This window comes from Silurus meridionalis, chromosome 19, assembly GCF_014805685.1.
Source record: "Silurus meridionalis isolate SWU-2019-XX chromosome 19, ASM1480568v1, whole genome shotgun sequence".
NCBI lineage: Eukaryota > Metazoa > Chordata > Actinopteri > Siluriformes > Siluridae > Silurus > Silurus meridionalis.
Window position 1 is genome coordinate 5,708,035 of NC_060902.1, and position 27,731 is coordinate 5,735,765.

The following is a 27,731-nucleotide window of genomic DNA, read 5'->3' on the forward strand; positions in this document are numbered from 1 at the left end:
ATGTTATACCACAGTTATAATGATACTAAAAAAGAAAATGTTTGTGATCTTCATGATCACAATATTGTTACCCTATTGCCAAGTCAAGAAAATTCTGTAAATGACAAGAAATGCAACAAAGCATCTTTCGGGTTCACCTTTTTAATTCTATACTTATCAGTGCATGGTTTTATGATTTTACATGGTTCTCTTTTAATACAGTACTCGGCAAAATCGGAAATCATTTTCAAACGATGGTCCCTTAAGTACATGCTACAGACTAGATGATTTCATGTGGTACCTTTAAAAATAATATACAGCACTGGCATAGTTAAGGCAAATGCTGTGTAAGTCAAAATAGTGCTGTACAAGGTTGACTTGTTAATCTGAGATTCTAATCTTTTCTCGGTCTGATCCAGGACTTGGATGACGCTCTCTGTTTCGCACACTAAAATCGGCTTATCTTTTGTCTGAATTAACGGCTTTTCTGCAGCTCGTATTGAGATAGATTTCTTCACAACCTGAAGCTCGCTCGCCATCTTCCCTAAATTCTGTCTAATTTGCTCAAACTGTGGTTTAAGGTCTTCGACGAGTGAATGAGCTCCCTGACTGTGCAGAAGTATCTCATTAATGACTTCTTCTGACACGCTGGGTTTCGATGGCGGTGTTGCAGATCGGGCTGCTATGGGAACAGATATAGGTTTTTCATCTGTTCTATTAGTAATTGTTAACTTAAGTGTGTCTATGAGGCCTCGGAGTTCCTCTTGCTGGCTCTTGTGAGAAACGGCTTGAACTTTAATAGCTTCCTGTAAGCTTGCTGGTCCTTTCTGAGCCTCCAGGAGCAAGCTTTTCAACTCCTGCAGACGTACCCTGTTGATGTAAGTGGAACCCATAACACCAATAATGGCGCCTAGTACAGAGCCAATGATGGACCAGTTCTTGGTGCGTTCGGCACGCGCCCGCTCCTTCTCATGACTCTCGCGCACACCAGCAGAGAAAAGGGCAAATTTTTCCCGCTCTCCTTCCTCTGCATGTTCATAAGTTGTTTTGAGGCGACGTTCTTCCTATTAGTATAAAAAAACAATTAATGCACAAATATACTAAACTTTTATCATAAAGCATCCACACCTAGATATCGAGTCTTAGCCCACCTGAAGCAATTTGTGTTCCAGTGTTGCTAATTCAAGATAATGTGCTTCCTCTCGTGACACTCGGTCCAGGCGATCTCTAACCTCCTTAAGTCTGATCTGGAGGGCCTCCAAACCCACATGAGCCTCACGAACCATTCCCCTGGCCACCATGAAAGCCTTCTCAGCCTGAGCATGAAACATCAAGACATCTGCTGTCAGTACTGATAACTCAAAAAGGCATATTAGGGATATCAAGGGATGTAAAAAAAGATACGCCTACCTCTGTAACCTTGGACTGAGCGTTTCGAACCTCATTAAGACCAACAAACTCTTCATATTTTCCCCACCAGTGAGTGACAGTAGCCATCACAGTTTTCACAGCATCCTGTCCCCACTGTTTCCCCAGCTCGGTCATGTCATTGTAGGCAGCCGATGTTTTCTTCTGAGCAGCTCCAGGTTTATCCGGTGGGCTTTTCTGAGAGCACAAGGCTCTGTTGATGGAGAAGGCATTGCGCTGGATTCTGCCAGAGAACTGGAGGAGGTGGAAGAAAGTGCCATTTCTCCTTTGCAGTGCACAAGTTCCCCTGTAGCTCATTGAACTTCACACATCAAACCTTCAACCTGGAGTTAGAAGGAACACTCTTAGGTAGATCTAACATTAATTGTTATCATTATATATTAATAAATTTTATTTTGTATATACACATTTTAAAACCAGGCTAACCAGTTACAAAAAGAAATAACAAACATTAAAATAACACAGTTTCCAATGTCACCATGTATCTACACTCCATGCTATACAGGTTTGACATTACATTGAACACATTAGCTACTACAATAAGAAGCCTGAAAGATATTTATATAATCATCCTGTACACCAATATAACATACCAGATGTTGGCTTTGGTCGTGGCTGTCGCCGTCTTTTGCGTAAAGCTATCCAAGACGCAATTAGAAAGACAAACTAGGGCGCTATGTAAAAAGTCATGCTATCGTTATATGATTCATAACTTTTAGCTCAGGCACATGATAAGACTACCACATCCGGGTTCAACAGCATCACATGGCGGGGTCCTAATGCGCTACATCGCCTCACACCCGTATTCCGTGCACTATATGGCGAATTGGAGGAGGCGGGATTTGTTCCGTAATACGGGTGTAGGGAGAGACATTCTAAGCGGAGCCTCGCTGCTTTTCAGACTCGCACGCGCCAGTTTCTAAACCAACCTCTTCAAAATGTCTGGAAGAGAAGGTAATTTTAATATATGATTACATACTAAAAACATTATATTGATGTATATTATTATAAAACGAGTCAGGTGAAATAAAACAGCGCCAGTTTATAGAATTAGTAATGCGCGAATTCAGCGTTTGGTTAAAAATATTCTGCTCATGTTAACCGTCATGTAGCCTCACTATAGCTCAGTTCATTAAACTAATTCAATGATTGTGTTAAATAGAGTCGAAATAACATTTTTAGACCTTATAGTGTGTACGCATTGCCTCAATAGCACTTAATTTAATTTAAATGTAATTTAGATGGTATACGGTTTTACATGACGATTGGTGTCGGTCGTTAGGGCTCGTCAGTGTCGTAAAATGTCGTGATGCATTCTGCTATATTGTGTCGAGTATGTATTTGTTGATCAGAGACGCTCGATGATTGCTCTTGTGAAAAATCAAATCATTTGTACAGTAAAAAATAGTGCTCAAGACAGGGAATGGGCGTCTCACATTTGTCTGAGAGCTTGGATCAGTGGTATTCGAAAGACAATGCTGTACTGATGGTATGGCGAGAACAGAAAGACCACGTGACAATGTTACTTCTGTGTCTAGTTTCTCTCCCAAAAACATCCAAGTCAATTAAATACCCTAATCTGCCTTCAGCAATAAGACCCCTGCCACATGACAGTCTTCCAATTCCTAAACCACCAGAGAAACGGACCTTAGACGAACCATATGAAGAAACTGCAATGCAGGGAACTGGCACTGACATTGACCCAGATTTTGAACTTTGCTTCTTAGGCGATCCACTTCTCATAACACAGTCCGAATTAAACGATCTGGTCAGAGATTTGGGTCTGTCAAAAGCAAAAGCCGAATTGCTTGGGTTAGAGACTGGTGTATTCTGGCACCAGGTACCAAAATTAGTTTTCCAAGCTGCCAAGATGATCTAACCAAATTCTTTGCCCAAGTTGACAGTCTCTGCTTTGGGTCGTGAACATGATTTGCAAGAGTGGCATATCTTTATTGATTCATCAATATTAACCCTCAAAGCTGTTCTGTCACCCTTTATACCTGTTGCCTATGCAGCTGTACAGAAAAGTTTGTTTGTGGTAAACAAGTAACTTATTTTTTTTCCTTTGGCAAATACATAGGCCCACATTACATTCAGTTGGTAGACAAATGTCTCAAAGCATACAAAACAATGAAGATTCATGTCCTCCACTCACACTTGGACTTCTTCCCTGCAAATCTCTGTGCTGTCAGTGACGAACAAAGTGAAAGGTTTCACCAGGACATTGCTACAATGGAAAAACGATGTCATGGCAACTGGAATCCATCAAGGCTTGGAAAATCAGGAGCAAAACACTTTTAATTATGTTGAACTTAATAGCGTATTAGAAACGTAAACACGATTAAATGCGTTATCGCCGGTAAGCAGTTAACTGTCTGCTTCTCGGAGTTCCTACGTGATGCAGCAAAACTAAAGCTATATTTGTGCATATCAACCAGGTACCTGTCACAATCAGCAAAAGGTTTCAGAAAGCAAAACCTTTGTGTAATGTATTTCAAATACTGTATAGAAAAATTTTTGGAAATGAGAAACAATCCTAATGTAAACTTTTTTTTTTCTCCCTTTCTGGAAGAGCAGCCTGTGCTTAATTCCCAGACATTATCCAGTGATTCATTAGATTAACCTACAGCACCTGGTTTAATCCTCTTGTGTCCTTCCAGATTATAATCATATAATCTGCCTTTACTCAGTGAAACACTACCAACACAGTTTGCTGATGTGCAATTTTGCAAAGATTACAGTTGTGACTGATGTTATTTTATTTATTCACACATGCAGGAGGTAAAAAGAAACCCCTGAAGGCTCCTAAGAAGCAATCCAAGGAGGTAGACGAGGTGAGTTTACCTGAGCACTAGCAGAACTGATAGGAAAAATTTAGTGTGGAGAGGCTGATGTTTTGTAAACCAACTCGCTCATCCCAGGGGGTAAAACAGATCCGGTCTGACGTCTTGCTGTGTTTGTGTTCCCCCTTCTTTCTTTCTCTCTCTTTCTCTCTCTCTCACACGCACACATACAGGATGAGGCTGCCTTCAAGCAGAAGCAGAAGGAGGACCAGAAAGCTTTGGAGGCGTTGAAAGCCAAAGCAGCAGGCAAAGGACCTTAAGTATGAGAACATTTGATTTGTAACCCAATGTTCCCACTAGTAAGCAAGAAAAGCAGCAGACAGCTTAAAGAGAAACTTTAAAAAAAACGAGTGCGTGTGACAATAGAACTGATGGTTGTTACAGTTTTGTGTGAATTAGGTACGTTGTGGTGACATGACAAAACTTAATGATTTCTGAGATCAAGCTCACATTCATGTTTTGTGGACATGAATGTAATTATAAATGGGTTAAAGTAGGTTGTGGTGTTTATTACTAAATTAGAAATGGCAGATTGCTGTGATATATAAGGAACAAAACACTTCAGGACCTTTTGGACACCTCTCGTATCATACCAACTTATAGTTCTTTTAGTTCTTCTCTTCTAACAGCATGTCCTGTCATGTTTTAATTCTTTCCTGTCCTAAGCTTTAGTTAATCAGGTTTCAGGGCAACCAAACAATGAGAAACATATTCGCCAGGACAATATGACATTGCACAGGGCCTCTGCCAAATTGGATAATGGCTAGACAAATGAAATCATATTTATTGGTGTATATTACATCGTTATGGGTTATACACCGACCTACCAGGCATAACATTATAACATTATGAGCAGTGATGTGAATAACACTGATTATCACTTCATTACGGCACCTGTTAGTGGGTGTGATTTATACGGCAGCAAGAGAACATTTTGTCCTCAAAGCAGGGAAAATGGGCACGTGTAAAGATTCAAGCGATTTTGACAGATTGTGATGGCTACATGACTGGGTCAGTACATCTCCAAAACTGCAGCTCTTCTCGGTCTGCAGTGGCCAGTATCTATCAAAAGTGGTCCAAGGAAGGTGGTGGCAGGGTCATGGGCAGCAAAGGCTCATTTATTAACATGGTGAGCGAAGGCTGGCGCATGTGGTCTGATCCAACAGACTTCAGTAGCTCATTTTGCTGAAGAAGTTACTGCTGTGATGCTCGACAGGACTGTTTTGGCAGCAAAAGTGGGACCAACACACTATTAAGCAGGCGGGTATAATGTTATGCCTGATTGGTGGCCATGCCTCAAAGACAGTTCTGTGGGCAGAAGAGTCGAATTTCTTTTTATCTAACAGAAGAACTTGTGTAAGATGGAGAACATGAGATGATGTTAGCAGACTGCCTCAAACCTACAGTCAAACATGGGGGTGGAAGCATAATGGTTTGGGGTTGTTCTGGAGCAGGGAGGGTTAGAGACTTATTCTGAGTGAAAGGAAAACTAAACCAATATGGCTACCATTCTATATTTCAACACCCGGTGAGTCCGTCTGGATTGCGGCTAATTGGAACCAACTTCACTATACAAGACAATGACCTGAAGTTTACGTCCAAGCTCTGTAATGGTTATTCAGATTACAACACAGTTGGCTGGAGTGTTATCCATTATCCCACTCACTGCGCCTAAATCCTATTGAACTGGTCTGGGATGAACCTTTTGGCAAGTTTTTACAAGAGACTTTTCAAAGGATTTCAGCTAAATGTTTGAAGCGGTCATTCATGCTAAGGGAGAATAAAAAAATTTAAAAAGTTAATATAAACAAAAGGAAAACATAAAGGACTAGGTGTTTCCAAACATTTAATAGGGTCTGTATAAGAAAACTGTGTGATAGGAGTTTGATATTTTTTTCATTGTTTGTTTTTTTTTGTTGAAAAATAGAACATCCATTACACAAGGATATCTCTGAATCCACTAATCCAATGGTGATATCTGCAAAAGAATCTTGTGCAATGTTTTGATAGATAGATAGCTAGAAAGCTAGATTGATAGATTGATTGATTGATTGATTGACTTGGACATGTGGCTTACTGAAGATGAATGAATGAAGTGGTTCTGGATTTGGTTTGTCAACATATTACAATTAGTAATTTGCATAGTGAAAAAACTGAAGTTGACCTCTAGATGGCGTTACTAAACAGTATGTTAACTCTAGTGAATTTCAAGTACACACACTGAGCCGTGACAATGAATGAGTCACATTGTTTAACAAACAGTTAATGGTATTTTATCTGGTCTCTGCTTTGCCCTTCACAGCTGGTGGTGGAATCAAGAAGTCTGGGAAGAAGTGACTGGAAACTGTTGGTTGCCTGCATTAGGGAGCTGTTATGTGAGCACGCTATTCGATTCTGCTTCGGGGCCACACAATTACACAAACTAGCATTTTAACACTCTCCTGTGACGAGGACAGGAAAACACACAAGTTTTGTATGTATTTTGTGTGAAATCAAAAGTGTTTATTACATTATAAAAAAAAAAATAGATGAAACAAACACATTAGAGCTCAGATTTTAATATGTACATCTTCATTTCAGGCATTTCAACCTATTTTCCAAAAACTGGTTCCTTTCTCCAAGTCTTCTGTCCGTGTTTTCTTTATCCTGCTGTCATCTTTTTCTTGCATGTGGCAGATTCTAAAGCAAGAGGGTTATTATTATTATATTTTTTTAGTTTGTAACGACTCATGTATTGTGTATAAGATCACTGTTTGTAATGGGGATGTACATAATAAAGAACTATGCTGCTTACTTTGACCGCTGGCCTTGTTTTCTTTCAGTTCCACCTCCACTGGATAGTGATCACTTATTTTAAGTGCCTGTAAAAGTGTTTATTAAAGTACAAGGGTAAATTATATCTACAGCATTATCATATTATCATATTAGTGCAGATAGAGACAAGTGGCTTTGCTTAAGGCCTTAAGAGGGCCGAATATGAACGACTGTCATTATTTATTCCTTCAGGAAACTGATGCACATTTTATATTAATACAAGCTGGGAATTAAATCGACAAATAGGATTTTTTAAATTTTTTATCTACACATGTCTAAAATTGAAATGTACAGTGAATCTTTGGCTATTTTGAGAAATCAAAAAAGAAAAACATTTTTGGCCAATTGTGTAGAAACACCTTCAGTTACAGCTGCAGTCTCCAGAGGAAAAATATACTCAAGCAAGGTCATGTTGGATGGAGCATTAGTAAACAGAAATGTTTTTAAGTAAACCTTTCCTGCTTTTGTAATCTCTGTATTGTATGTAGTTTAATGCCACCACCATATCAAGAAAAAAGATTCATCCATGACCTGATATTATATAATCAATGCCTCTTCAATCCTATAATGACCTGGAGATTGTCCCTTACTACTAATGAATTGGCATGAATCATGGCTAACAAATTGTGTATTGAAACAGCTGAGTTGCAATCCATGATTTTATACCTGCCAAGTACAACTTATTTATTAAATGGAAACTCGAATACCAAATAACTTTAAAAGCCATAGAATAAAAGTAAGTGTGCTTACATCAGCTTCACTCAGTCCATATTCCAGCTGGAAGTTAAATGGTTTGGCAGAGTTTGGCACCACGGCATCAAGCATTTCCTTTCCATACAGCACTATCCTAATGGAAACAGAGATGCGTTAATGTCTGTCTGATTATTAGATGCTGCATTTAAGTGCAAATTTAATTACACACATATAAATAAATGAGTAGATCAACGCCCATTATGTGACTCATGTAATTTGTTTTGCCTCTATACAAAGTATTTCTTGTGAATGGTGAAGTAAATTAGCAATTACATTACTGAATAATACATTTAGATTTATTTAAACCAGTAATAAACCAAGGATCATTATTACCTTACCATCTAACCGAATATTGCTTTACATAATATTATAAATAAATATCTATATAAATCTTAGCGTCGACCGGAAATGACAAAAAGTTAGAAATAGGGAAAAATCTAAATTTGGGTTAGGGATAGGAGAATTGTCACAATAGTTTGAGCTAAATTTAATTCAGTTTTATTTGTATAACACTTTTAATAATGGGTATTATTCCAAATGAGCTTTACAGAGATAACTAGGTTATAAAATATGCATTTATATGTAAAAAAAAAATGTTCATAAGTTTATCCTTAATGATCCTGTGGTGACAATGTTAAGGAAAAACTCCTTGAGATGGTATGAGGAAGAAACCCTGAGAGAAACCAGACTGAAATGAGAACCCGTCCTCATCATTTTTCATGTTAATCCAAACACATGCATAAAAAAGGAAATGGAAGGTTATGTATCACAAATCTTTTCAACCATAGTGCAAAGCATATTAAATCCTCAGGTGGATGAGCTACAAGACCACACTAAGGTCCATTGGTGTCAAATAAATTCAGGAATCTGTATATATATATATATATATATATATATATATATATATATATATATATATATATATATATATATATAAAACAAGCTTACTAAAACTAGGAAGTATTTCTTTCCTCAGATTTCCATCTATACAAGAATTCATTGATTAATTTGGTAAATTAGTTAAATATAATCCAGTGATGCGTTCCTCAAAAATGTATAAATGGAAGGTGTGGTCTTAGCCATTTTTTATTTGATCAAACTTTAATAATTTTCATAACATTATTATGGTCTGATCTTCAGGAAGAGCTCGTAACTTGATAATAGAACATAGTCAAATTCATTTATCATCTATTATCTTATTGTATATGTTTATATTACAAGGACAAACCTGTCATATGTGTGGTCATTCTTTGTGCTTGTGGTGGTGTCCACATTTTCTGTAATCAGCCAGTGGAAGTTTTTATCTGTGAAGATACGGATTGCCTTCATCTCTTTTTTAGACACGTAACTGCCATCCGCATTGAAGTCACCCAAAATCATGATATTCTGTGAAATACAACAATATAAGCAAAACTTACGATGGTTTAGTTGATCCAAGATGTTCCATGCAAGGCTTGTTATGTAAGTTAGTTCAATCCTATGATGTGACGTTTATTTTTATATAGTTATATTTTTATAATTTTAGTTAGATGTTTACATAAGAGTAAAACCAGGTATAATTCATATTCATTAAACAGTTATTGAATTTGACTTACATTAGTTTTCCATTTGTCTTTCACAACCATGACTACATCATAAAGTTCATCCACCTCTTTCTCAGAATCTTCAGGCTTTGTATGGACAGGTACCATGACCAGGTCCTTCACCACTTAAACACACACCACACACACACACACACACACACACACACACACACACACACAAAGTGTATATACTAAGTATATTTTTTTATAAGGTGTCCAAATCACATCACAGATTCAAACTGCGATCTATAACATGTATAAACACCAAGACACCAGACACTGGGTAACGATAAAAAATGTCAAGAAATATTCTAAGTTAAAGCCTAGTGCTTACTAGCTGGAATCGGTTCATAACCGAACACAACACATTGTGTTCTATTCCTTGCTTTGTTTTTAACAAGTTATTAATAATAGAGAAGGACCAAAGTTTCTGGAGGTGTCTTCTCTTTCGATAATAACTATATGGCTCATTTTGGCAGCCGTATATATTAATTGTATAAATATACTATATGGCCATTAGCATGTTATTTTTATTTTCATACCAGTTAGGCTTTTCACTAAATTTTGGTGTGTGGCTATGAGGATTTGTGCTCACTCAGACACAAGAGCATTATTGAGGTGCACAGCAAGCTAGTTCTTCAATGTTCTGTGGGGTTGAGGACAGTGCACAAGGATATTATCATGCAGGTTTGGGCCTCTTAGTATCAGTAAAGGGAAAGTGTAACGCTGCAGCATACAAATACATTAATGGCAATAATTTGGGGGGAAGCTGAAATTTGGCTGTAATGGTCAAATGCTCACAAAACTTTGGTCATTTAATGTGTATGTATTCAGGTAATGTTTCTTGCTAATATTCTCCAGATTTATTACAGAAATGCAGAAAATAAACAGAAGCATGGCTAAAGAGGTGCCACTGACATGTTGACCTAAATATTTAAAATTTATCTATTATGGATTCTTTAGAAAGTCAAATGATCCGATAATTCAGTGCAATATTACACTGTGTGTTCATTAAACTCATTCTACTTTTGTTTATCGGTGCAGCCTGCAGGGAAATTTATTTCAAAGCTCAGACATACACACTCAGTAAAGGCTGTGTGTCAATTAGTGTATGTTAGCCATGCTGCTTTAATGGATTTAATGAATTACTGACACTCACTGGGCAACAGGCTTTTCATTTTGACTCCCAGATTTTAGGACACAGTATTACGACACACTTTTATGACTTTCGGAGGTTTAAAGGGGTGGAACTTCTCTAACTAGCTGCCAATCAGTACATCATAAACAGGATTGACACATATCCATGCACACCTTTAAATGGATACATTTGATGATCAGCAGAAATCATTTGTAAATGCTACTATAAATATTAATTTGCAAATACATTTCTAACTATAATAGTTTAATTCAGTTAATTGCATATACAGAATTTCTGATCAGATGTTGTTTATAATGCTGTATATCTAGCTGTAATGTTCTTCCTCTGCTTTTTGGGACAAAAAGGCACTTTGATGCTCAAACTTATGAACAGGGGGCCAAATATTTAACAAGATAAAAGATCAACAGCCAATTTTTTTTAATTTAGAAGTCAGGGAGCAAAATAGGTCTTTATAGCTGTTTTGGTAGTGTTTGATATATTAACTGTGTTTATTATTAGCCTTAGATTCCATTTTCTATTGAATAAGTGATATGATGATATGGAATGAAAGCATTGACATAAACCTAGCATACATGCTATATATGTAACATGCACACACAACCACACTTACAAGATAGAGCTCTTTAACACACCCTTTTGATGAATCCCTACCTGTTTTAGGAGAAGAGAAACGCAGGATGTAAGGTTCTCGGTCGAAGGCGTCCACATCTCCAAGTTGATTATCCTCATACTGATACGTGTCAATCACCTTCACCACAGCATCTCTGTTAGCAAAAACAGAACTTGAATTTACAGAGTTTGGCAATTGCTAAGAGGTTTTAGTCACCACAAAGGTAATATCATTACAAGGTTATGTGCAGTACTGATTAGCATTTACAACTTAGCACTTTAACACTGAGCTGCAGAACAAACATTCTTTAGGCACCCACAGATTTGAACATGTATAATATTTTGGTCTTCCATTTGTTTTGGGTTCTTTGTCTACTTTTAAAATACTTCTTGTGATATTGTGTCTTTAGGTTTTGCCAAATTATTATAAAAATATGTATTATGTATATCTATGTTCCACTTAAATCACATGTTTACCTGTAAACAAACAGAAACTGCTCTTTGTATGAGGTCCTCCCCAAACGTACACTGAGCTTAATGCTGTAATGGTGCTGTGGGTTTTCCCTGGAAAAAGAAGATTCTTTAAAATCGAATTCTTAATTAAAACACAACGTTAGCTATTAAAATAAAAATATTAACATGAAAATAGTCCTAGCTTACTTATTCAGTTCTTTCAGGAAGCTGTCAACTGCTTTTCACTGGCATCCACCACCTCGAGGATCACAACTATGTCATAGCGTGACACTATCTAAAACACAAAAGCTCATGCTTAGAGAGTATCTTACAAACGTGAGTACACCCCTCACATTTCAGCAACCATTTTAGTAGATCTTCTCAAGGGACGATACTATAGAAATGAAACTTGGATATATTTAGAGTCGTCAGTGTGCAGCTTGTATAGCAGTATAATTTGCTGTCCTGAAAACAACAACATACAGCCATTATTGTGTGAATAACTAACAACAAAAGCACCTGTGGGGCATCTTTAAGTTAAAAGAGGAGAAATGGCACGTGTCTAAAATCCAGCAGCTTTGTGATGTTAATATGGAGGAGTAGAAGAGGTTCCCAGCAACAACCTGTGCAGTTCTGGTAACTTCAGGCCCAAGTGGATTAAGGCAGTGCTCGATAACAGTGGTGCTGGCACATAATTTTTAGGGTGTACTCACATGTGTTGCCAGTTATTTAGACAATAATGGCTGTATGTTGTTATTTTCAGAGGACCGTAAATCTGTACTGCTGTACAAGCTGCACACTGACTACTTTAAAATATATCCAAGTTTAATTTCTATAGTATTGTTTCTTTAGAAGATCTACTAAAATGGTTGCTGAAATGTGAGGGGTGTACTCACTTTTGTGAGATACTGTATAGGCTGTGTGATGCTGATGTTATCTTCTCAGATGTTCTTTTTAATATAGAAATTGGCAACATATAATACTTATAAGATAAAACCAGATGGACCTTTCTTTACCTTAGTAAGTGTTTTCAAGACAACAGGATCTGATAATTTTTTCTTTCCAAATTTCTGAATGTTGAAGGAGGCAATCTTCATGGTTCCTGCTTGACAAATGTAAGTGTATTAATTTATTTTGTTTGTGCAATGTTAGCATGATTTCAGATGATGTCCTGAAGTCACTTAATTGTTTGTACATTTATACATCAGTATCATTTTACTGCATGATATGGAAACATTATAACAGTATTTTCTTCTGACAATAAACTGAATATTCACTGACACCAAACCAAACATAATTATTATTCTAAACATAAATTTAATATAAATTTAATTACCTGATTTTTCTGTAGAATGTTTAGAAACCCATAATGAAGGACAGCATCTCTTAAGTTCAATGTATATAATGTTTAGCTTTTATCTTTTGATAAATTATATTTATTATTAGAATACAGAAATAAAGCTTTAAACATGTTAGGGACATGCATATATAATCAATTATTAGCATTAGAACAATAAAGAAATACAGAAATAAATTGATACAAGAATAATAATAAAAAAGGAATAAAATATAAAAAAAATAATGCAAATACAATTTAGAAATGAGTAAAACATATATTATATATGATGACATGATATATATATATATAAAATGTAGCAATTTATTTTTGTATATTTCTTCTAATGCTAATTATTGATTCTACATGCAATATTATATTATATATTACATGGGTTTCTAAACATTCTACAGAAAAATCAAGTAATTAAATGTATATTGAATTTATGTTTAGAATAATAATTATGTTTGGTAGAGAATATTCAGTTTATTTTCCTGTGTCAGCAAACAGAAAAACAGGCTGTGAGTCCTGCTGCTTGTGGTTTTAGGGAACACAGTGGAGAGGGTGGGGGGGGTCATATCTTTCTTATCTTTTTTAGTGGAACATTAGCGGCTGTACACAAGCGATGCCATTATAATCTAAGGGATCTAGAAAGTTTGTTTAAGAAAGCGTGAAAATATTGTCACATCAAGCTGTGTCACACTGATAGACCCTTACCCATACCTGAGTGGTGCAATTAAACCAAAATGCGTTTTAAACAAAGTATTTCTTTAGGGGATTGCATACTTATGAATCTAATTATATATTTAATTAAATCAAATTAATTATATTTGTACCTAATCTTTTTCCTGAAAAGTTATTTTTTTAACCGAATCTTTAAACATTGTCATTTTACATTAACGGTGGAAAATATACTTTTTTTATATAAAGAACATTGTACTTTACATCATCATGTGTTTTTTTTTTTTTTTTACATTGGGAGTAATATTTAATACATGTTAAAATGTATCATGTAAAAAAAAAATCTAATAAATGAATTAATTAAAATTTTAATTTAAATAGAAAATATATTTAAATTTAAAAAATACACAAATCATTAATTATTTGTACATTAATATTAAGGTTAGGGGTTTGGGTTAAACAGTGAAATAAACATTTTAAGCCAATGTATAAACAATGTCATATATAGTCAAAATGAAAATGAAATTTTGTTATTAGAATTTTTTTAATATTATGAGGGAGAAATGAATGAATCATATGTAAATAAACAAATTATGTGGAAAAATCTAAAGTAAAAAAAATATATTGTGTACAAAATCATGAAAATGAATGAATTAATAAATACTGTAAATAAATTTTCAATCAAAATATAAATTTCTACATAGTTTGTATTTTCCATTTAAAATGTATTTAACAATTAAAAAAACTATTAAAAAGTAATTCACATGAGAAATACAAATCATGTGTAAATACAAAATGTGAAAATAAAGAAATCCAGGGTAAATAAATTATATGGAAATTGTTGATACAAAATCAGAAGAAAAAAAGGAATGAAGTGTCAATCAATGATGAAAATAAACAAATTATGTCTAAACATTGTGTAAATAAATGAAACACCAAAGAATCATGTGTAATCAAATAAATCCTGTGTAAATCATACTACATGTGAAAAAGTGTCATTTAGTAGCAATTATTTCCAGACTAATTTTGGTACAACTTTTATAAGTTGAAATTTCGTGACTCATGCTGTTAGGGTGCTTTCAGCTCACTGCAAAAAAATTTACTGGAATCTTTTGACTAAATAAACAGAGACAAAAGAAAAGAGAGCAGGAGCCAAAAAGAATGCAATCAGTGTGTATCAGGTTGATGCTGTGGCAAGCTAATACACGTATCTGCTTTTCTGAATGGCTCTGTGGTCTTAGGGGGTTTGAGGGAAAAAAAAATACACACCTGGCTGTGGGTGGAAAAAACAGGTTCAGTGAATAATCCTCACTACCACTATATATATAAAATTTTAAACAAGAATGCAGCATCATACAAATTCCAGGTAAAACAATAAAGTGTAGCATAGAGACTAATTTATTGTTAAAATGACTTCTCTTTCACACTCAGGCTTCAGTACATCAGAAATAACTGTTAAGCATTGATTAATGGCCCATAATAAATATGGTCATGATTACAATAGTTACACACCATACTGTTATATATTTAAAAACAAGATATGAATATATGTTCACCTATTTATCTATTCAGTGCTTTGCATAGGTTTTCACCCCAAATGTGATTTCTGATGGCAACCGATTTTTACATCCACATTAAACTTGCACAACTACATTCGTTTTTGAAAATTGTTATTTTTCCTTTTCCTTTTATATTCTTTTCTAAGCAAGTTTACATTCCATGTACATTTTAAGCTACACTATTAAACTGCTTTGTATGAAGGACAAAATATAAATAAATGATAAAAGTATAAATAAATAAAAAGGTATGCAAGCAAAGCAAGAGAACAAACAAAAACAAATAAATAAACAAATACAAAATAAATGTAGAAATATAGAAATCAGTGGAGAGATAAGCAAACAAATAAATACATACCGTATATTAAAAATAAAGCCTTGGTAAAGGTAATGGCCCACAATAAATAATTGATTACTCACAATAGTAACACACAATATGTTATGTATTTTTTTTTTAAATCAAAGGATTTGCATACATCCACATTATACTCGTGTTCACGTGTAAGCTGTAACGAGCATGAAACAACTTAAGAGTCTTAAATATGCCAGATGTTTGTCATTAAAGCCTCACAAAAATGCTTTGTGCTTCAGCACAAAATGGTGGACAGGCCCAAAACCTGTTTAATGAATTCAACCTATTTAACATCTGAGCTCGCTTTGGAAGTTAGAAACCTAACAGCAGAAACAATACACAGAAAAGTACATGATTGCGGCCACCAGTAAACTGAAAACTTACTTCTTATGATCAAAGGCAAAATCCACAGGAAACCGTCTGACCTCAAAGGCACAACTGAGACACAACTTATAGCAGTATCCTGACATCTGATTGGCCAATAGTGTGTTGTTTAACATGTGCTTGGCCCAGCCCCAAACATCAGTCTGGGCACCCAATAAACATTGCTTTTCCCTCCCACACATCCTTTATAGCAGGCAAGAGGAAACAGCCACACTGAGATACCAAAAAAGCATGGGAATCAAGTGGCAAGAGGCATCAGGTGGCACAGTCCAAATCCAGATGAAAGGTTTCAGGTTTCACCACGTCTGGCTTTGGGGAATTAACAGACACTCAGCAAACAAATAAAATCTAACAAACAGACAATTTCCTTTTCTATATAAATTAAATCAACACGTGATTTTGTGTACATGAACAACACTACAGCTACAAAAGTAAAAAAAAAAAGTCTAAATCTGCTTATACCTGCTTATAACCTTTAGTTAACCGTGTCACAATTTACACACAAGGTTCGCATTAGTATTTATAATATATTGTTTAAATAGAATTTGAGATGGTTTGGACATGTGCAGAGGAGGGACACGGGGTATATCAGTAGGAGAATGCTGAGGATGGAGCCACCAGGTAGGAGGAAAAGAGGAAGACCAAGGAGGAGGTTTATGGATGTGGTGAGGGAAGACATGCAGGTAGTTGCTTTGAAAGAGGCAGATGTAGAGGACAGGGGGTATGGGGACAGATGATCCGCTGTGGCGCCCCCTAATGGGAGAAGCAGAAAGAAGAAATAGAAGAAGTTTCAATAGAATTTAACATATTATACAGTACTGTATGTCTTTATTGTCTGCAACAAATCCAAACAATGTAAAAGAAAAAACTGTTTCCATTCCAACTAAATTTTATGTAAATTAAATACAATTGAAATAAATAAACAAATTTAGCTTTGTACCATTTTTCCCTTGAAGAATTCACTCATTTTGTAAACTGTAAAGCAGTTAATTCTACAAACATCTATACATATTTACCTTGCCTAAGTTTTTACTATATATATATATATATATATATATATATATATATATCATGTTGTTGTATATGTGTATGTATGTATGTATGTATATGAGTAAATTATTTCAGGAAAAATGGTAAATTATAAATATGAGAGGAAAAGATAGAACATATGTAGTTTAATTAACATTTCTTTCTTAATTTACATAAGTTTTTGGTAGATGCTTTTATTTGAAGTTAATAAGTGAGATAATCCACCTGATGCAACAACATGATCATTCAAGTGCATTCCTTGCAAACAAAATTTCACTACAATAACTCCTGTTCCATGAATGACAATAAACACTGCCATTTTTTTCTGCAAAAATCATTTAATTAAGCTAATCATCAACAGTATAAAGATGCATACTTATCATGTAAAGCTCCAGGCTAATCTTTTTTCACAAACCTGAACACAAAGACGTGTGTAAATTTGCCTTTTGTCTATAACGTCGTATCTGTGATGTAATGCTGCTTCTACTAAATTAATAGAAATAATAACAAATTGAATTACATCACAAAGATTTTACTACATTTGGCTTTGTAATAATTACACATGTATACACCGAATTGAGGCTTGCCAAAAAATCTGGGCAAGAGAGGACATGTGGAACACAGAGGGGAAAAATGTCATTGTTTCTGAGTGTCTGAGGTAAAAACAACACACACACACACACACACACACACACACACACACACACACACACACACACACACACACACACATATATATATATATGTTATTTGTAACAGACACAAAGTGATTTAACAAATAATAGGCTATTGTCTAGTTAAAAAATATAATAAATAAGTAAATAAAAAAACAATTAAACAACACAAAATTGGTATAGTTCACAATCAATGTTAAAAAACAGGCAGGAGCTGAAAAACAAGACTCACAGAAACAGAAAAACAGGTCTTCAAGCTTCACAACCGAATAGAAAAAAAGGTTTCACATTGCGACAAAGAAACACCAAAGTGTGAAAAAAAAACAAATTAGTAACTAAACATGGAACAGGTCCATAGCAAAGAAATTATAGTTACTTGGAAAACAAACAAAAGCACAAGGATGACAAAGAACATGTACAAACAACACGTGCAGAGCGTGAATCTGTATGAAATAAGTAAACCAAATGACAAAAATCATCCCAATAAGATAAAGGCAATATGAATTGTTCATATCTATTACTGTCTTTTTAATTTGTAATGTGTTTAAATAGTTTATTGACTTTTGTCGGTTCATGTCTCATAATTTCACATACGATCTATAACCATGAAACTGCAATCATATTAATACAGTCTGCAAGGATCTGAAGAAAAATTCTCTCAGTTATACCATAACATGATTCATCATTACTACAGTACCAGCATTTTTACTCAAATCTATGTAAATCACTTAATAGTAGTATAATTCATTGCAGTAAGATATTTAACTTGTGGATTTGATTGTTGTTCTGTACATTAAATTATTTTCATTTAATGTAATGTTTTGTATTTTAATAGTTCATCATAATAATGCTGTAGGCTTTAATTGTTAAGAGAATGCACTAATGACCCTAAATGGCTTCTTTGAAGTGTTAAACACGAGACATACATTAGTTCCCTCAACAGTCCACACCCACTGAGATCTTCTGTAAGCAACAGTATGCAAAGTACAGCAAAAGCATACTGGCTGTGGTTCAAATTCAGGAAGTAAACATTCTGCTCTGCTCTACTACGTCTGTTTCACTACTCACAAAAGAGAGACCCGGCATACCGAGCGCACACAACACAGCAGTAATAATGGTAAGTGAGATTTCAATGACACTGTAATGGATCATGTATTACAGCACCAGTTAACAGTTTAACCCTTTTTTTTTATCTTAAACCAGATCATTTACAGTAGGACTTGTTCAGGAACTATAGTTAGCTTGAAGCTAGGAGAGATTAAGATTTTTTTTGAAAAGGGCTGTTTTGAAATGACTTTTCGAATGAATTGTTATTGATCATTTACAACTTTGTACATTAATATATATATATATATATATATATATATATATATATATATATATATATATATATATATATTTTTTTTTATACTAGAATTTTTTTTTATTCTAGTAAATTTTACAAGATTTATTCTCTGGTTCTCTGGATTTGCTGGAGCTGACGACAGTCTGGTTAATAATTACACTATAAACCAGTGTAATTGAAGGAATGTCAGATGTTGCTCAGTTTAACTAAATTATTATGTATCACTGCTTTTAATTTGCTGAGATGTGAAACTCTTGGGTTTCCTCTTGGACTAAGATGCGACGCTGCGGTTACAATTGCTAAAGTCACTGGCACGAAAGGCTGTTTCCTCAGAACACGCTTTTGGTCTTGTAAAACAAATCTCTTAAAATTTGTGTTATGAAGGATAATACAATGGAAATGATGTCAGTGAGACTTTGCATGACAGTCATTGTATTCTACATTTATGTAACTCTGTGCAACTAATAAATTCCTATTATTAGTGTTACTTCAAATGACAGACTAGTAAATCTTTGATCTTTTTTATAGGCAAACCTGAAGATTGCATCCTTTAACATCAGGCGTCTTGGCCCAAGCAAGCTGTCAGATGAGAATGTTGTAAATTACCTTATAAAGGTAAATTACAGTCATTTCACTGCTATGAGGGTTGTGTTTCCCCTGATGGAGATGTAATGATTTTCTTGACATTATTACTTGTTAACAATATAATAGCATATCTGGACAAAATTTGTTTTAAACTGTAAGACCATGAAATTCAATTTACAATTAAAATGCATTGTAAATTATATATCAAATATATAACTTTGTATACATTTGATGTGGCTTGGCTTTGATTTTTTACACTAACCATTTCCATTACAACTCTAACAATGAGTTTACTGCAAACATTATAGCATACAGTATCTCACAAAAGTGAGTACGCCCCTCAAGAAACCATTTTATTATATGTTCTCAAGGGAAAAACTCGGAAATACTTTAGTCAATGTGCAGCTTGTATAGCGGTATAGATTTACTCTCCTTTACAGCCATTATTGTCTAAATAACTAACAAAAAATGTGAGAACATCCTAAGTGACCATGAACTGTGTCCAAAGTACGAATATTTCGTGTGAGCACCATTGTTATGTAGCACTGGTTAATCCTCATGGGCATGGGATTCACCAGAGCTGCACAGGTTGTTGCTGGGATCCTCTTCCACTCCTCCATAATGACATCACAGAGCTGCTGGATATTAGACACATGACTGCTTGAGGATGCCTCACAGGTGCTCAATAGAGTTTAAGTCCGAATACATACTTGTCCACTATATCAGCTATTTTGACAATAATGGCTGTTTGTTGGGTTACTTTTAGAGGACAGTAAATCTATACTGCTACATTGACTACTCTAAAACATATCCAAGTTTTATTTCTATATTACTGTCCTTTGAGAAGATGTACTAAAATGTTTGCTGAAATGTGAGGGGTGTACTCACGTTTGTGAGATACTGTCTAACTGATGAAGTAGCATTGCTTTTTCCCTTATGGTCAGGTGTCCACATACTTTTGACTATATTATGTATGAGAAATTATTCCTGTCAACAAGGGTTCATGTATTTCGTTTACCTAATAAAACATACTGACTGTGAATGTAATTGGCTAATTGTAAATCGTCATTCCTAAATGTGAAGCTAAGATGCTTTTTTGTATAATGTCCATGTAGATTGTGTCTCGCTATAGCATAATTGTGATCCTTGAAGTAGTGGACAAGACAGGAAAGGCCATGGCGAAATTCCTGAAAAAGCTGAACAGCACAGGGTGTGTAAAATTGATCAGCATGTCCATATAAACTTCATATACAATATCCTGCATTAAAGACTGTCTAACTTTTAATACACTGTGTTTTTTTGACAGTGCTAACAAGAGGCATCCTTATCGTATGGAAATGAGTTCCAGTCTGGGTCGTTCGCTTTACAAGGAGCAGTTTGCGTGCCTCTATAGGTGAATTTATAGAAGTAGAAAATAGGATTATCTGAAATAGTTGTTCAACCAAAAACCACGTTTACACAATCTTCCACCTCGCAATCAATAATGCCAGATATGTTTGCGACAATATCAGCATAATATCTGTAGATGATTGTTTAGTATAGCAAAAAGAATTGCAAAAGGATGGATTTAAAAAGCTAAACCATAGCAGACTTGAATACATCTTTAAGCTAGAACTTTTTTTCCTATAATGAACATTACGATCTGGATATGGAATTGAAAAAAAATGTCAAAACATGATATATTTCAGCTTCTGTAATAACAATTGACAGGAATTCATAGACCTGTATAGTTCTATGCCTATCATCATCATCATACCTGAAACTACAGATAAGATTTAAAGTACTTTCACACAGTCATTAGAGAAGTCATTTCTTGAAAAGGGCCTTGTGTTTGTTCAGTAGTGAGTATTAGTGTGCTAACTGGATCTGCGCTGTGATTTTGCTGAAGAAACTAGCTCTGGCTTTGGCCATTAGGACAGTAATTAAAAAAATAAAATAAATAAAAAGCTGTAAAGTAAAAGTGCACTAAAACTTTTGTAATATTATAACAATCTTGTAACACTGAGTAAACCAAAATAACAGCAATCAACATTGTCACAAAGCAGATTTACAGAAAATAATAGTCTAAATTTATCCCTAATGAGCAAGCCAGAGACAACAAATACAAAGTCAGATTAATTGAATGTAAATAGGACTCAACACAACACAACCCCAAATAAATAAAATTTTTTTTTTTATAAAATATAATACTACCAGTATGTTAACACTATGATAAAGATACCAGTTAGAATGTTAACACTTTGTTCTTGTAGGACTGTATATCTGTGTATATCTTTGTGAATATATATGATGTATTGTAAATAAATATGATATACTGGGTTTCCTGTATTAGACCAGACAAAGTCAAGCTGACTGACACCTACCAGTATGAGGACAACCAGGAAGGAGATGAGGACGCCTTCTCACGAGAGCCCTTCATTATGCGTTTCAGCTTACCTGACAGAAGTAATAATATGCATTTACACATATGTATTTATATTGTATACTGACTGCAATTTGAAAAGTGTTAGTGCAGCTCTGGGATCTGGTATTAGTGACTGAATGGCTGTGTATTGAAATTCCAGGACTACCAAATAAATCTTAAAAAGAGAATATTTTAAAATGTAATTTTAGTTGATTAAAGTGTAAAAGGAAAATAAAGGAACATTTCAGACATTTAACAGATTATAGCAAAAGACAAAACCTGAAATTGCAATTCAATTGATAGATAAATGGAAAATTAACTCAATCATTCAGCCAAAAACTGCTCTAATTCAGTTTATTTCATTTTTAGTTTTTTTATAGTGGTGTTACAGCAGCTTTACAGAAATCCAGATCTGGGTTTACATTTATCCATAACAAGAAAGCCAGAGTTCACAGAAGGCAAGGAACAACTGAGATTTCCCAAGGATGAAATGTTACATTTAACCCAAATGCTACTGAAAAATTAAATTTTTCTCCTTGGAGTCGGAATTTTGCATCATTAGTTTTGCATAGGAGGTATGAGGACTTGCGTAAATAATAAATGTTTGACTCAGATACCAGATTAACATTTTACATACCGACTGTAATCTGCATACAATCACGGTAGTCTTAAGAAAATGCTTTCAAAAAAGCTAATCAGTAGCTAAACTAATCAGATGCAGATGAATGAAAAAAAAGAATCGCCCTTATCTGTACAAAAAGTGTTAGAGTGATAAACATGATATCTTTTGTGAACTAGCACAAAAGAGAAACCTTTCGTGCATTCATTACATTCTTTAATGACATCAAGGATGGAAACATCTGCATGAAACATGTCTCAACTCATTTGTTGTGGTGATTTTTTCTAGTGATAAACGACTTGGTTTTGATCCCGGTCCATACAAAGCCCACAGATTCAGAGAAAGAAATAGATGAGCTGTATGATGTGTCCATGGCTGTTATCAAGAAATGGAACACCGAGGTGAGTAAATGCTCTTAATGTCCTAAGTGGAAAAGTGGTCACTGAATTAGTTAAAAGCCGGGCTAAATTTAAAATCAGAACACATAATGGAAGTGCTATAATTTAATATTAATATAATACTCAGGTCCAAAAATTACAACAAAAAGCAGAACAAAAATGAGACCAACTCAAAAAGGAAAGCTAAATCTTCTTAGGAGCTTGGGAAAACTTTACAGACAGTAAAGTTTCCAGAGTCTTTCTTAGGTAATGATACACAAAAATACACAAACTAAGAAACAATGACCTAGAAAGGGAAACTCAAGATTGGGTAGGAGACCCAGGAAAACCAAACGCCAGGAACGGCCAACACAACTTTAACAAACAAGCAACAGGGGGGACTTAAATAGGTACACACAACAATGGGTGCTGATTAGGGACACAGGAACAAAATGGCGACATCTGGTGTGGAAAGAAAAGAAAAACAAGGCTAGAGCCCTGTCAGGACCTCTCAGATCCTGACAGAAAGAGCAAAATACCAAAATGTTTCTTTTTAGTGATTCATTTTAAACAAAAACAATACAAACGGTAAGCAGCTTTAGGAACCCAAGCAGTAATACTCAAGTATTGTGAAGAAAAACACCAATGCTATACCCTGAAATATCAATTACTGAATATGTCCATGTGCCCTACAGAATATAATGATCCTGGGTGACTTTAATGCCGATGGTGCATACGTCTCCAAGAAGAAGATGAAGAAAATCAGGCTCCGCACTGACACAGACTTCCACTGGCTTATAGGGGATGATATTGACACCACAGCCAGCCTGGCCAACGACTATACATACGACAGGTGCCCTACAATTCCATCCCAACCTGTCATTAATCAGCTTATCATGCTATATTAAAGTTATCAGCTGCTATTTGGATGATAAGATTTGGACGACAAACAGTATCTGCTTTCTTTTGTGCTTCCTGTGTAATTCTTAATAACTGAACATTATTTTAGGATTGTGGTGTACAAGGACAAGATGTTGAAGGCAATAGTGGAGAATTCAGCGAAACCCTTCAACTTTCATGCGTCTTATAAGCTGTCAGAGGAAATGGTAAGAGCACATCATGAGATTAGAAAGCTACTTTAGAAACTTCTCTTTAAAAGGATTTTGCTTTGGAATGAATAAAAACTACTGTTTGAACACTTTTTGCACATTTCTAAAAGATTTAAAGAAATCTGTAAACAAATACACCAAATAATTTAAACATTTCAATTGTGGCTGCTGTAATTCTGGAAAATTGTTTCATTAATATACTTGACATTTATTATTTAAACAACAAACATATTTCACCCAAACTTTATGGGATACATTTTTGTATTATTACTTACACTACCTCTTAACTCTTTTGACCTTCTTTCTGGAAAGATCATGGAAGCATTGCATAAGAAGCTAGTTCATAAAAATATATAGTAAATTCAGTCTGCCTTAAAATGTGTAAACGATATTCTCTATAACCCTAAACCTGTTCTCACACATGCAGATACAAAATACAAAGCTTCAGTAAATTTCACATGAAGCATAAGAATGAGGGAAATTTATGAGAACTTCAACCATGGTTGTTGGTGCCAGATGGGCTGGTTGAGTATTTATTTAGAAACTGCTGATCTCTTGGAAGACACACAGACAACGTTGCAAGTGTTTACAGAGAATGAAGTAAAAATCAAACACCATTCTGTGTGCAGAGGGTGTGCAGGTTAAAACATCTTGCTAATGGGAAAGTTCAGAGTAGAATGACTGGACTAATTTGACAGGAAGTCTTGAATACGTCAAATGAGCTCTCAAAAAAAAAAAGAAGACAGAACAGAACAGAACAGAAGAAAACCACTTCTGAATCCCATCTTGTCAAACTCAGGGTGGTCTTCTGATGCTGGAGCCCAGTCACCTCAAGGAACAATGTTTTTTGATGTTGAGAAGCTTTTCTGCTCACCATGGTTATAAAGGAGGATGATATTAGCTACAATGTCTTTCCTGAGATCTCAAAACAATCAGGCTATTCTCCCTAAATATCTCTTTTTAGTAAGGTGTTTTCACCCACAAAGCTATTGCTCATTTAATATACTTATATTTTTATCGTGTTGTTTTTATCATGTGTTTTATAACTTGAGAGACATTCCATATTTTAATTGTTAGGTAAAAGCAGAACGAGTTTCGTGCCTGAACATGGATGTAAAATTATTAAATGTATATTTGTACAGTGCATCCGGAAAGTATTCACATCACTTCATTTTTTCCAAATTAATTATTTTCCTCAAAATTCTACAAATAAACCATAATGACAACATGAAAGTATTTTAGCAAATGTATATAAAAAAAAGTAAAAAAATAAAAATCACATCTACATAAATATTTTGAAGCCTTTGGCACCGATTACAGCCTCAGATCTTTTTGAGTTTGATGCTACAAAAATCAAATCGAATCAAATTTTATTTGTCACATACACATACATACAGGGTACGACATGCAGTGAAATGCAAGCTTGGCACACCAATTTCTGGGCAGGTTCTCCCATTCTTCTTAGCAGAACCTCTTAAGCATTGGATGGGGAGCATCGGTGCACAGCCATTTTCAGATCTCTCCAGAGATGTTTAATCAGGTTCAAGTCTGTGCTCTGGGCCACTCAAGGACATTCACAGAGTCCCATAGCCACTCCTTTGTTATCTTGGCTGTGTGCTTAGGGTCGGTGTCCTGTTGGCAAATGAACCGTCGCCTTAGTCTGAATTTCAGAGCATTCTGGAGCAAGTTTTCATCAAGAATGTCTCTGTACATTGCTGCACTTATTATTCCCTCGATCCTGATTAGTCTCCCAGTTCCTGCCACTGAAAAACATCCCCACAGCATGATGCTGCCACCACCATGCTTCACTGTAGGGATCGTATTGTCCAGGTGATGGGCGATGCCTGGTTTCCTCCAGACATGGCGCTTGGCATTCAGGCCAAAGAGTCAATCTTTGTTTCTCATGGTCGGAGAGTCCTTCAGGTGCCTTTTGGTAAACTCCAGGTGGGCTGTCATGTGCCTTTTACTGAGGAGTGGCTGCCGTCTGGCCACTCTACCATACATGCCTGATTGGTGGAGTGCTGCAGAGATTTCATCTGGAAGGTTCTCCTCTCTCCACAGTGAAACACTGCCGCTCTTTCAGAGTGACCATCGGGTACTTGGTCACCTCCCTGACTAAGGCACTTCTCCCTGATTGCTCAATTTGGTCGGGCGGCCCGCTATAGGAAAAGTCATGGTGGTTCCAATCTTGTTTCATCTATGGATGATGGAGGCCACTGTGCTCATTTAGACTTTTAATGCTGCAGAAATGTTTCTGTACCCTTCCACAGACATGTGCCTCGATACAGTCCTGTCTCGGAGGTCTACAGACAATTTATTTGGACTTCATAGCTTTAAAGTGACCACAGGTGGACTCCAATCAAGTTGTAAAAACATCTCAAGGATGATCAGTGGAAACAGGATGCACCTGAGCTAAATTTTGAGTGTCATGGCAAAGGCTGTGAATATTTATGTACGTGATATTTTATTTATTTATTTAATTTTATAAATGTGCAAAGATTTCAAACAAACTTCTTTCACATTGTCATTATGGGGTATTGTTTGTAGAATTTTGAGGAAAATAATGAATTTATTAATTTTGGAATAAGGCTGTAACAACAAAATGTGGAAAAAGTGAAGACCTGTGAATAATTTCCGGATGTACTGTATTTATCTATATAATTTAGTTAATATTTCTCACTGTTTTTATTTTCCATTACACTTTGAAAAACCAATACTTGTGTCTTCATTAGGCTCTGAAGATCAGTGATCATTATCCAGTGGAGGTGAGCCTAAAGAAGAAACCTGTAACAAAACCCAAAAGCCGGTCAAAGGCAGTGAAACGCAAAGCAAGCTAATATGAAGAAGTGTGGTTTATTCAAATGCACACGCACACACACACACACACACACACACACACACACACACTGAGGAAACCATTTAAAGGGAATCAAATGTGAAGAATGAAATGTTTTAAATAATGTAATGTTTGAAGTAACGCATTTAACATATGAGACAGAATACAATACAAACAAATGACTTTCAGATGCAGCTTATTGTGCACAACAAATTAACTCAAAATGTCAATTTCTACAAGTGATAAACTCTCAGGAAATGTCTGTGTACTGCACATGTTTTTATTGCTGTTTTAAAATTTCTTTTCTTTTCTTTTTTGCTTGTGCTAAGAAAGAGTGATAATATGCTTCAGAAATTTAGTGATTTCAAACAATGCCTTAGTCTAACAGACGTGACGAATAAAACTTGGAATTGAAATGTATCATTATTTTACCACCTAACGTGATTTGGTGTTTGAGTAGTTCAGAAACTGCTGATCTCCTGGGATTTATACACATAGTCTCTAAAGTTTACACAGAATGGTGCTAAAAGCCAAAAAGACTTTCAATAAATGTTAGTCCTGCAGACTGAAAAGCCTTGTTGATGAGAGGTCAGAGCGAATGGCTAGATTGGTTGAAGCTGACAGGAAGTCTACAGTAACTCAAATCCAGTAAAACCCCCGTAGAAGTCCACATCGGGTTTCAATAATTTCAGCCAAGAACAGGAATCTGAGGCTACATTGGGCAACTAGACTGTTAAAGAAAAAAAATAGCCACCTGTTTATTTGTGTGTTTACAGGCTGTTTTAACTCACATCAACTGAACACAGATAATTATTGTTCTATA

General features: G+C 35.2%; 4 protein-coding genes across 4 annotated transcripts; 2 read left to right on the top strand and 2 right to left on the bottom strand.

Annotated features, from left to right (window-relative positions):
* Positions 1 to 125: 125 nt before the first annotated feature.
* Positions 126 to 2,155, bottom strand: ccdc51 (coiled-coil domain containing 51). The gene is made up of 4 exons (XM_046875221.1): positions 2,001 to 2,155; positions 1,390 to 1,730; positions 1,131 to 1,295; positions 126 to 1,043 (listed from the first exon to the last, which is right to left on the bottom strand). The coding sequence occupies exons 2-4, from the start codon at positions 1,702 to 1,704 to the stop codon at positions 270 to 272; spliced, it is 1,254 nt and encodes a 417-aa protein (XP_046731177.1). The 5' UTR covers positions 1,705 to 1,730; positions 2,001 to 2,155; the 3' UTR covers positions 126 to 269.
* Positions 2,156 to 2,217: 62 nt separating this feature from the next.
* tma7 (translation machinery associated 7 homolog) lies at positions 2,218 to 7,043 on the top strand. Its single transcript, XM_046875224.1, has 4 exons — positions 2,218 to 2,361; positions 4,186 to 4,241; positions 4,424 to 4,510; positions 6,553 to 7,043. The coding sequence occupies exons 1-3, from the start codon at positions 2,346 to 2,348 to the stop codon at positions 4,508 to 4,510; spliced, it is 159 nt and encodes a 52-aa protein (XP_046731180.1). The 5' UTR covers positions 2,218 to 2,345; the 3' UTR covers positions 6,553 to 7,043.
* dnase1l4.1 (deoxyribonuclease 1 like 4, tandem duplicate 1) lies at positions 6,793 to 20,123 on the bottom strand. The gene is given in 11 exon segments (XM_046875222.1): positions 6,793 to 6,929; positions 7,045 to 7,111; positions 7,815 to 7,911; positions 9,046 to 9,203; positions 9,413 to 9,525; positions 11,211 to 11,323; positions 11,646 to 11,732; positions 11,829 to 11,865; positions 11,868 to 11,916; positions 12,638 to 12,723; positions 20,094 to 20,123. Coding segments are annotated over 10 exon segments (840 nt in total). The 5' UTR covers positions 12,719 to 12,723; positions 20,094 to 20,123; the 3' UTR covers positions 6,793 to 6,891.
* Positions 18,644 to 27,370, top strand: dnase1l4.2 (deoxyribonuclease 1 like 4, tandem duplicate 2). The gene is made up of 9 exons (XM_046875223.1): positions 18,644 to 18,750; positions 19,507 to 19,593; positions 20,679 to 20,773; positions 20,870 to 20,956; positions 21,896 to 22,008; positions 22,875 to 22,987; positions 23,659 to 23,816; positions 23,973 to 24,069; positions 26,805 to 27,370. Exons 1-9 carry the CDS (start codon positions 18,748 to 18,750, stop codon positions 26,907 to 26,909), a joined length of 858 nt encoding a protein of 285 aa, XP_046731179.1. The 5' UTR covers positions 18,644 to 18,747; the 3' UTR covers positions 26,910 to 27,370.
* The last annotated feature ends 361 nt before the right edge of the window (positions 27,371 to 27,731 follow it).